Raw genomic sequence first — 11,932 nt, 5'->3', positions numbered from 1 at the left:
TATAGATTCCCAAGTGGTTGAAAACAAGAACCATTATGATACCAATGATTTGGTATTAGATGGAGAATTAGTGGCCCCTAATACCGTGAGTAGTGACAGTTTTGATACCCCAGAAGTCAATGCATTTGGTCACACTTTCAGGTTTCCTTTTTTTTTTTTTTTTTTTTTCCTCAAATGAGTGTTTTAAGTATCTGTTCCTCAACATTAACAAATGAAAAATTCACCATTTTTATTTGTTTCTTAATTATCAGAGACTATGATGCTGAAAGCGAACGAAAGAAGAGTGTTGAGGAATTCTACAGGATGAACCACATTAACCAAACATATGACTCTGTAAGCATAAATAAATATGATAGTTTTTTTAAAGTTTTAGTGATGTGTAACATATGATTATTTGGAAATGGGGTAATGTAGGTGAAGAAGATGAGAGAAGAGTATAAGAAATTGGATAAGTTGGAGATGAGTATTTGGGAATGTTGTGAACTATTAAACGAAGTTGTGGACGAAAGTGATCCCGATTTAGACGAACCACAAATCGAACATTTGTTGCAGACCGCTGAAGCCATTAGAAAAGACTACCCGAATGAAGATTGGCTTCACTTGACTGCCCTCATTCATGGTATATATATATATAAGTAACTGATCCATATAGATATAGATATAAATGCATACAAATATTAGTTTATAAAGTTGTTATGATAATTATTTTATTTTATTTTTTGAAAAAAATGGATTATAGATCTTGGAAAAGTACTATTGCTACCAAGATTTGGAGAGCTTCCACAATGGGCTGTTGTAGGTGATACACACCCTCTTGGTTGTGCTTTCGACGAATCGATTGTTCATCACAAGGTAAATTTCTAGTGTATTTGATCAATTAATCAAGAATATAATATATATATATACTTTTTTTATTTATATATGTATGTATATAAATATAATATAAATATAAATATAAATTGCTTTTATGATGTAGTATTTCAAGGAAAATCCGGATATGAATATTCCTAGTTATCAAACAAAGAATGGGATTTATTCTGAAGGATGTGGACTTGAAAATGTAGTAATTTCATGGGGTCATGATGATTACATGTACTTGGTATGTTATTTGTTTAAACAAATGTTCATATATATATCATATATGAACATTATTTAGTTGTGGATTTGAATATCTGAATGTGGTCCTTAAAAAAGGTGATGAAAATGACTATAAACTCAATTTCTGTAGGTGGCCAAGGAAAATAAATCTACTCTGCCTGAAGCAGGATTATTTATCATTCGTTACCATTCGTTCTATCGTAAGCAATCACAATTTTGATATTTGTGATTGCAAGAACACAAAGCAATTGTTATGATTTGGATATTGAATATTGAATTTTATTCTTGGCAGCAATGCATACATCTGGAGCTTATAAGCATCTGATGAATGATGAGGATGTTGAGAACTTAAAATGGCTTCAAATATTCAAGTAAGGAGTTGTTTACTTTTATTTTGTATTAAACGTAATGGGTCTTTGTTTCTATATCTTCTACAAACAAACAGACCATTTTTTCACATTAAGTGACACAGAAACAAAAATTTACTTACTAAATTAAGAGCAGGAACAAATCATTCAATGAAAAGTAAACAGGCCTTTAAACCATCATGCTAATAACTTGTAAAGAACTTGGATCAACATTATTATTACTGTTTTATACCAGTAAAATATATTCTAACCGTATACGATTGGTTGCAGCAAATATGATCTGTACAGTAAAAGCAAAACGCGCGTTGATATAGAAAAGGTGAAGCCATATTATCTATCCCTTATCGAAAAGGTGAGTCCCACTATACGACCGTTAGCACTGACTTTCTATTTTGTTTGTAATTAACAATCTAACATAATTTACTGCATTTTTTTCGGTTTGTTATTTTTAGTATTTTCCAGAAAAGTTGAGATGGTGAAGGGTTTATGTGAGAAATTAAAGATGATGGTGTTTTTGAAGGAACATTCTTTAATGTTCTTGTTTGATCTAGTTTGTTGATAGTTTTTGCAATCCTATAAGATTTACTGAGATCTGTAAATCCGGTTTTTATCTCCTGTTCTGTATGTGTAATAGTTTGAGATTCATTGTTCCTAGTCCATTTTTCCCAAATGTACGTGTTACTTGATATTCATCTAAATAAAACTTGTGGTTAAGTTTCTTCTCTATGGTATAATTATTGAACCTAAAAACTCCAAAATTGCAATATCAAAAACCAACCATATGAGACAATGCTTATATATTATCGTGTTGCACGTAATATTTGAGTATAAATACAACAACAACAACAACAACAATACTCAATTTTCGCGTATTCTAGGTACTTGAGTATAAATATTAGTACAAAATAGCTAGAAAACTGTATATTAGTAAGTTAACAGGGTGGTTATAAGCAAAGTACAAACATGAAATACATGTCTTAAAATTTTAAACATAACCCTCCAGAGTTATATTTTGAGGGGGAAAAAAAGTAATCGAAGAGAAACTTAAAAGAATTGATATTTCCAAAATTTTGTATTGGAAGAAGAGAAAGGAATAGGATGAAAATTTTGATCTAATTTTCCTCATAACTCTCATTCACTTCTTATCATCTCATTCATTTTCTTTTATATAATATTCGGGAATACAGCTGTCACACCCCTCAAAATGGACCAGGGGTAATTGTGACCAATCATATCATAACACAGTTGTATAAACGAGAACGACTCTATATGAGACTTTTTAAATAAAACCTTTGTTAATAAAACAGCGGAAGCAGTAATACATGTTTACGTTATTATTAAAACATAAAATAAATGTTTATGAACTAAAATATAATATGCGAAGTGGACTCCATGCAAGCATCAAATCTATCATCACAAAGTTGCAAACAGCTAGCTCAATCATCACCTGAGACAAAACATGCTTAAAGTGTCAACCAAAAAGGTTGAGTGAAATTCACAGGTTTATAAATAATATACAAAGTTTTAGACCACAAGATTTAGTTTAAAGTTGATTGATATAGAAATATCAATCTAAAAGTGTTGCTGCATTTTGTAATATCGCTACTAAACAAGTTTACCCTATGACACCTTGTACTGTCAGTGTCGTGGAATCATTATTATGTAACCAAAGACCAACGGTCGAATGGTTAGAGACGTTACTCTTAATAGGCCTACTCACAATAATTAAGTTTGCATTTAAACGTAGCAATTGACGATATTACGGTAGGGATTTAGCATGAATCAAAGCATGACAGCATAGTTAACAATTTAGTACTTGTGTCTAAGCGTAAAACAGTTATAAAGCAAGCATGTGTCTCACCCAAAAAGTTATAAATAGTTAAGTAAACAGTAAAAGTGGGGCTATGAAAATCACCTTAGTAGCACAAAAGAGTATTCCACGAAAGAATTGAACGGAAGGACGTGACCGAGATCTCAACCTAGAGATAGAACGTATGATCAGACATTGCCTAACAGACAATAGTATATAGTACTGTATATTGATAGTAATGGTTCACTAAAGAATTTCCATTTTCGGAAGGTTACTATTTATGGAAAGTTTCCACTTATAGTAATTTTCCAATTTTAGAAAGTTCGGGTTAATCTTTAGCAAGACGTTGTATAACTTTACTCAAACTTCGTTGCTATCAAATAAGTCAGGAATGACCAGATGTAACCGGGGGCCCAGGACTCTTGACAAGAATCTAAGTCATGGCATTCGAGATCCACAAGCTTACCCATAAATGGCAACCTAGACATCATTCACTTACGACCGTGAGTAGCGATGAAGTTCATATGAATTGTACATTATCTTTGATTAACCTTCACTTTAGGTTTATATGTTATTTTATATGTTATATTATATTTATTAATGTATTAACAATTTGATTATCTTATATTATATACTATAAGTTATTATTATTAAATTAGTATAGTTATAAAATAAGTGTTTATTGATAATGTATTGTTATTAACTTACATTATCAGCATTATACTTTATTATATAGTATACTTATTTATTAACCGTAAGTTATAATAATAATATTAATTTAGTATATGTAATATACTTATGTTAATCGAAAATCATACTAATATACGTTAATTCGAATATTAATTCATTAAATATTATATTTATAATTTTTATAAACTTAGTTAATTATACAATTCAGTAGGATATTTTATAAAAATAATTTTATCAAGTTTTTGTATTTATTTCCCACTTTTCTTTATATATATACTAGGTTTATATTAATCAAATTTAATTAGGTAATAAATATTAAATCGACCTAAATAAATAATTTTATATTTTTTATAGGTTCTATATTATGTAAAAATATTATAAAAGTTATTAAATAAAATTTTATATTAAAATATTATTTATTTAATGTTTTCTAATTATTTAACCATTGTAATCGACCTATAATTAAATAAATAGGAAAAATAATTTAAAATTATTTTTTATATTTTTTTTTAAATTACCTATTGATGCTACTAATCATATAAAAATTTTATAAAAATATTTAATACACGTTTGTATTTATTTTGTATTTTCTTTATTATTTCTCTCGGTTTAGAATAATGCAAAAGTAAATTCTTTTTAAATACTAATGGTCCTATTTATTTAAGTTTTATAATTTTTGCTTGTTTATAAAAGCATAATAATCTCAAAAAAAATTATAATTATTTTAATTACTGTTTAATATTTTATTACGAATTTTATATTTTTTTATGTTTAAATACTACATAATTCGTATTTAATTATAAATAATATTCCATAAATTATCAAAATTATTTTTATACATCATAATACTTATAATACTAATTATAACATGTAAAAATAATTTATATATATTAAATTCGAATTTTTAATGAATATACAAAAAAATAAAAGCAATTCGATAAAAAAATATAGAAAATACCTCAAGTACTTTCCCAAGTTTGTGAGAGAGTTTTTCCAAAGATTTGATACAAGTTTTTATGAAATGGAAGTGGGTATTTATAGGAAAAAAATGGTTGGTGAAAAGAAAAAAATATAAATAAAATAAAGGTGCCAATTTTGACAAAAAATAAAAACATGTTAAAAATGTTTTTAATAAGTTTTTGTTTTTGAAAATATTTAGTCAAAATTCATGGGCTCATTATTTAATTTATAAAAAAAATCTCTTTTTTTTATAAGCTAAAAATATATATATAATGATTAAAATAACTTATCATTTAATTAATAATTATGTTTCATATAGTTTTAAATATAATACGCATTAATATTAATATTAACTAAAGTTATTTTATATAATTAGTGTAAACTTTAGTTAACAAAAAGTGTCAACTAAAAATAAATATTTGATCAATATCAAATTTAATTATATATTACGTATGGATAACAACCCTATAGTCAAATTAGTCAATTCAGGTATGGAAATATTAGGGTTGTTTTAGTACCTACCCGTTATGTAACACCCCAGCTTAACATGACCACAATATTGTCCGCTTTGCCCGCAGGCGCACGGCTTTTTCTTGGCGACCACACACGAGAAGCACTTTCCCAGGAGGTCGCCCATCCCGGTAGTGCTCTCGCCCGAGCACGCTTAACTGCAACGTACTCGCACATCTGCTCTGCTTGTGGTCCCAAAACGCGTTGTGTAATTTAAGCGTGAGTATTACATTATAATCCCATGATCACTCGTGTGTGTGGGCAATGTGGGATTTGCCTAGGGTGTTACATTCACCCCCCCTTAGGGACTCATCGTCCTCGATGAGGTTTGCCCCACCACCCCCAACGGCACATGAGTGGCTCTGATACCATTCTGTAACACCCCAGCTTAACATGACCACAATATTGTCCGCTTTGCCCGCAGGCGCACGGCTTTTTCTTGGCAACCACACACGAGAAGCACTTTCCCAGGAGGTCGCCCATCCCGGTAGTGCTCTCGCCCGAGCACGCTTAACTGCAACGTACTCGCACATCTGCTCTGCTTGTGGTCCCAAAACGCGTTGTGTAATTTAAGCATGAGTATTACATTATAATCCCATGATCACTCATGTGTGTGGGCAATGTGGGATTTGCCTAGGGTGTTACATTACTGTAATGACCCGGAATTTTCCGACCAAATTATACTTATGAGATTAATATTTACATAAATTAAACCATACCAACATGATAAGCAATCCAAATTGTTGAGACTTGTGTTTTTGAAAAGAGTTTTACACAACGTTTGACCGTCCAATATGACCGATGATATCACTAACTATATAACATATGATAATTATACGTTTGTGTATATATATGTATTTATATATATTTAACATGATCTAAGGATGGTTTAACATCTCATTGTGTACTAATGACAATGAGTTATAAGTATATTTTGAAACTACTAACTTAAGTTTTCAAAACGATAACTATACGTAACATTCTTTGATATATATACTTATAATCTATAATTCTTATACATGTATCGTATATATAATGTATTTAATCACTTTTTAAGGACTTAAATACATAAAACAATATAAGTATATTCACAAAAGAAAGCTATATTTGAATTCTTGTTCCGTTTCCTCAAGATTTCTATACGTATATCTAGGGTATAGGTACCCGTATCATACCCAGCTTCTATACGTATTTACTATTGGTATATACACATCAAATCAACATCCTAATCAACATTATTACTGCCCTAGATATGAGGTAACTAGGATTTGTCAAGTAGTATGAATTATTAGTAAGAAAACAAAATTAGGAATCCTTTTCTTTCTTTATAAACTAAAAACGTTTTTATAAATGAACACCATTTCTTCACTCCATTTTCTCATACCTACACCCTCATTTCTCTCTCAAAATACTCCTAACTTCATACTTGATCATCTTCAAGCATTTTTCCCATCATTTAGCTTCAATTACAAGCCTTAAACACCATAAGAAAACTCTTTCAAGAACATATCAAAATAACTACCCATTTGAAGAAGTTTACTTCCAACCTTTTGATCTAACTCCACCACTCTTTGATTCCAAGATTATTTCTTATCTTTTGCAGTAACTTTGTCCAAGTAACTTGAGGTAGTAACCTTGTTCATAATCTTATTCAATTCATATTCATATAGCTATCTTATTTTGTGGTATAAAATTTTAATAACAAGAACATAGTTTGAATGATTTCAAACTTGTTCGCAAACTAAATAGATCCTTCTAACTTGACTTTTAAAATATTTCAAGACCTGTAATATATCATAATGATATGCTAACCTAACAATATATAACTTAGTTTTACAAAGAACATCTTAAAAACTGAATCTACGTCGTCGGAGTGCAACCGGAGGCTGTTTTGGGTTGGATAATTAAAAATCATCTTGAACTTTGAATTGGAAGTTCATATTCTGGAAAAATGATATTTCTTATGAATATGTTAACATATAAAAATTTCATGGTTTAACTCAAAGTGTAAGTATTTTTAGAAAAATGATCATTAAATGTTGTTTTTATGATGGAAAATGATCACTTTCATAAGTTTCACCAAAGTTTGACCTATAACCTATGATTTCGAATACAAACTAAGGTATTTTCAGTTCATATTCTTAAAATTTGACTCGATCCAAGGAAGTGGCAAGTTGAACCAACAAAAACGGAGTTGTAATGAAGAAACTACGACTAAAACAAGATTGTGTATCCGAAGCTAGTTTAGCTACGAAAATATTTGGAGAAAAAGTAAATTAATCATATCTTTTCTAATTAATATGATATTTTATATATAATTACTTATGATTTGATTTTATATATTTCAGGACCACCCGTAAACAACACAAGAAGATTAATCATAAGACCTCATGATTGTACGCAACACGTCATTTGACAACACGGTACTTTATGTACGCAACACGTCATTTGACAACATGGTACCATGGGTCGAGATTAATTCTGATTAATACGAATACGATGGGGTCTTTATTTATTTTATTTAAGCAACTAATTGTGGACCTCTAACATCGGACTGCTAACTACGGACTAAGAAAATATTAAAAGTATTAAAAGTATATATATATATGTAACGATTACTTAAAAAGAAAATATGTTGATATATTATATATATGGCTAGGTTCGTGATATCTATCGGAGACCAAGTCGAATTAAATACCTTCAAGGCAAAAGTGAGTTTCATTTGCTCCCTTTTTAATTGCTTTTGCAATATATATTTTTGGGCTGAGAATACATGCGCTGCTTTTGTAAATGTTTACAAAATAGACACAAGTATTTAAAAATATATTCTACGTTGAGTTGTACCACTGGCATATTTCCCTGTAGCTTGGTAACTACTATTTACATGGGTATTGTAAACGCGAATCTTGTTGATAGATCTATCGGGCCTGACAACCCCAACCGGACTGGACGACCAGTATTCAACGGTTGCACAGTACTTCGTTTTGGTGACTACACTTGGTACGGTGTAGTGAGATTTCATAATAAAGGGAATATGCGACGTTGATTAAATGTTAAGTATGGTTACCAAGTGCTCAACCACTTAGAATGCTTTACATACACTTGCGAGTGTATTATGTTTATGATTATGAAATCTTGTGGTCTATTAACATATTGAAATGATTGTTATGATAAACCTATGAACTCACCAACCTTTTGGTTGACACTTTAAAGCATGTTTATTCTCAGGTACGAATTAAGTCTTCCGCTGTGCATTTGCTCAATATAAGGACATTACTTGGAGCCGATCATCGCAATGGGACCAAATGTTGATGACTTCGTCCAGGTGGATTAGGACGGGTCCTTTCAGTTGGTATCAGAGCAGTGGTCGTAGCGAACCAGGTCTTTCATTAGTGTGTCTAACTAGTAGTTATTAGGATGCATTAATGAGTCTGGACTTCGACCGTGTCTACATGTCAAAAGTTTTGCTTATCATTTCTAGTCCGAAATCATCTGCTTATCATCCTTAGGAAATTACCTGCTTATCATTCATAAGTCTAGACACATTTTACTGCATTTACTGGATTGATAGTGTATAGACGAATTCTTATCTTAGCATATCTGTTATTACGAACTTTGACTGATATCTTTTCAAAGATTCTCCGTAATTTACGGGATTTTGGTATTATATATCCATATGTAAATTATGTATTGAAAAGTACCAAATCTAACTCCTATAATCTATTCCATACCAAAAATTCATTTTCCCCATTATACAAGATGGATTCCGCATCTAGTTCGAATTCTTCAGATTCCGACAGTTATGCCGATATGGATTTCCATTCGGGCTCCGAAAGCAGCGTCACCGAAATGGATCAACCAATTTCCCATCATCTATTCTGGATGAATTGGGGATGGGTTCGTAATATACTAAATCACTGGAGACAAGAAGAAGGTGATCCATTCCATCCACCAAATTGCCCTCTTGGCTATGAACCTGAAGCACTTACCGGCGAACCTATTCGAAACACCATTTTCTCTCTTATTTCTAGATTATCTCGTCACGATTATATACTATCTCATATTACAAATCTTGTTCATTCGCTCGATCCAACCGCCAATCATCCCGGTGCACTAGCAGAAGTTAACGAACTTCGCGCTCGCGTGACGGCTTTGGAGAACATGGTGCAAAGGTTGCAAACACCAGCAGCATAATCAGCACCACCATCAATAACATCAACAATACCATCATCACCACTAACAAACAACATCCGCATCACACGTCTCGACATCATAATCTGTCCCACAAACATCAACATCACACGCACGATAGATACCAAGGAGTACCAACAATAATGAACAACGAAGTATTGATCCATAACTTCATTGATATTCTGCGAAGAATAGGTGGTTTCAAAAAGTTTTAGAGATTTCTTATTCTAGCTCAAACCGAAAAGCAAATGAGATTAATATCATATTAACTCATTAAATTCATGATTTCATCTGAAGAAAATATATATGTATATATGTTTTCATAAAGATTGTAATTAAAAGTTCTTTTGTACAAAATATTAATGGTGAAAATTTTTTTTAACGGGTAGGTAATACCCGAGGAATAATTAGATTTCATCTTAATAAGTTACATTGTACATTCGTCGAAGCTGATTCAACAGTCATTTACTATCCTACTTACAACCACCGATATACGTATCCGTTCACCGCAGAATAACCATTTTCATTCAATTTCATATTTGGATTTTGACTTCCCAGAATCCAACAAGTGGCATATGAAGAAAACATATGACAAAATAAAATCTGTTAGAAACAAACAAATTAACTATGAAAAATTTTGTTAAGAATCCACGCTAACTATTCCAGCTAACTGTTCCTAGCTAACTGATTACATTTTATTTATCGCAGTTTATTTATCGCAATTTAATTATCGCACTTTTATTTATCGTCATTTAATTTCTGTAATTATTTTACGCACTTTAAATATCGGGACACGTATACAATGTTTTGACATATCATATCGACGCATCTATATATATTATTTGGAATCACCATAGACACTCTATATGCAGTAATGATCGAGTTCTCTATACAGGGTTGAGGTTGATTCTACAATAATATATATAGTTTGAGTTGTGATCGAGTCTGAGACGTATACGGGTCACGACACGTATTAATTAATTTGTATATTATATATTAAACTATATATGAATTATTGGACTGTTACTGTGGACTATCGACTGTGGACTAATGACATTGGACAATTAAAATGAATTAAAATATTGATTATAACATATGAAACTAAACATTTCTTCAAGATTGCCACTTGATTTCATCTTAAACCTCATTGTATCTCGACGATTACAATCAGCGTTCAAATCTATCATGATTCTTAAAAACACCTCAATCAAGAGGATAAACCAACTGCACTTCATCTACGGAAGAAAAGATTGATGTATATAGTTATGCACCTGAAAAACCCTAGGAAACTGAGTAAACATTTGACACGTATATGTTCTAGTTCCTTTGACATTGTTATTACCGAAGATCGTTTTGCAATCCCATTCCAAAGTAGCTAATTTTGTCACAGCTCCAGCAAGTCAACTCCAACTTTTCATCCGAAACAACTTTATTATAACCGCGATATATATGCGTACTCTTTATTATTACTGGGGAACCTTTTATATTCCACAATATTACCATCAGCGATTAATCATTCTAAAAACACAATTCTCCTGAAACTACCTCGGTTTGATAACCGATGACCCAGATCAGTTAACTTTGAAAATGCTGATGAAGCAGCATGTTGTAGATGATCTTAATGGCTAAAAGTTTAATGATAAAGAAAGGAGTGTTAGGAACGCTCGATAGAAAATTTAGTACCGAAAAGCGGATTATGCGAAACTATGAAGAAAGCCGTGGACAAATAACAAAGAATAAGTTTGCCTTCAAATAATCCAAATGATTCTGTGCCTGCTGAAATCGTTAGCAAACATCTTATTTCTCATTCTAAACCTTCACACAAAAATCTTCTTCATCATCCATTGATATTAGAAATTCTAAGATATTCTCGTATGTTCTATTATAAATATCCTCCATATTTCTGGCAATATTTTCACAACTATTCTTATCTGAGATCATTTATCTCTCCGTAATATCTGCAACATAAAAGAAACTGTGTTAGTTTCTAAATTCTGAAACCTTCGAGTTTAAAATATGAATGTTTTGAAGTAGTGTTGGGAACTGAAGCATGGATTAGTATAATATAATGACACTTGATCAACGTCATTATATTACAGTAAGTCATGCTGAGTTTCTAATGAAGCATGATGATTCACAGTACCGTCATCATGTGTCATTTACACGACTCTTACATTCTATCTAATCTCTAAACATATCAAGAGAATATTTTTATGGATGACTCGGTCTTCTCCAGGGTATTCTGGTAATTTAACAAATCAAAATCGTTCTATTACCATTTTCTTCTTAGAGCATTAGCTATGTT

General features: G+C 31.0%; 1 protein-coding gene across 1 annotated transcript; it reads left to right on the top strand.

The window, feature by feature from the left end:
• The first annotated feature begins 288 nt into the window (after window positions 1-288).
• Window positions 289-1,945, top strand: LOC139879054 (inositol oxygenase 4-like). Its single transcript, XM_071865403.1, has 8 exons — window positions 289-333; window positions 415-619; window positions 740-852; window positions 977-1,099; window positions 1,229-1,298; window positions 1,391-1,469; window positions 1,737-1,818; window positions 1,919-1,945. The coding sequence occupies exons 1-8, from the start codon at window positions 304-306 to the stop codon at window positions 1,943-1,945; spliced, it is 729 nt and encodes a 242-aa protein (XP_071721504.1). The 5' UTR covers window positions 289-303.
• Window positions 1,946-11,932: the final 9,987 nt, after the last annotated feature.

This window comes from Rutidosis leptorrhynchoides, chromosome 1, assembly GCF_046630445.1.
Source record: "Rutidosis leptorrhynchoides isolate AG116_Rl617_1_P2 chromosome 1, CSIRO_AGI_Rlap_v1, whole genome shotgun sequence".
In the NCBI taxonomy this organism is placed as follows: Eukaryota; Viridiplantae; Streptophyta; class Magnoliopsida; order Asterales; family Asteraceae; genus Rutidosis; species Rutidosis leptorrhynchoides.
Note: the sequence above shows the minus strand (reverse complement) of the source record. Positions and strands in the feature narration are given on the sequence as shown.

Excerpts from the sequence above, each read along its gene's own strand:
- LOC139879054 (XM_071865403.1), top strand. The coding sequence starts at position 304 with ATGAACCACATTAACCAAACATATGACTCT. Across the intron at positions 1,299-1,390 it reads TCGTTACCATTCGTTCTATC|CAATGCATACATCTGGAGCT; the intron begins GTAAGCAATCAC and ends TATTCTTGGCAG. Across the intron at positions 1,470-1,736 it reads AAATGGCTTCAAATATTCAA|CAAATATGATCTGTACAGTA; the intron begins GTAAGGAGTTGT and ends GATTGGTTGCAG.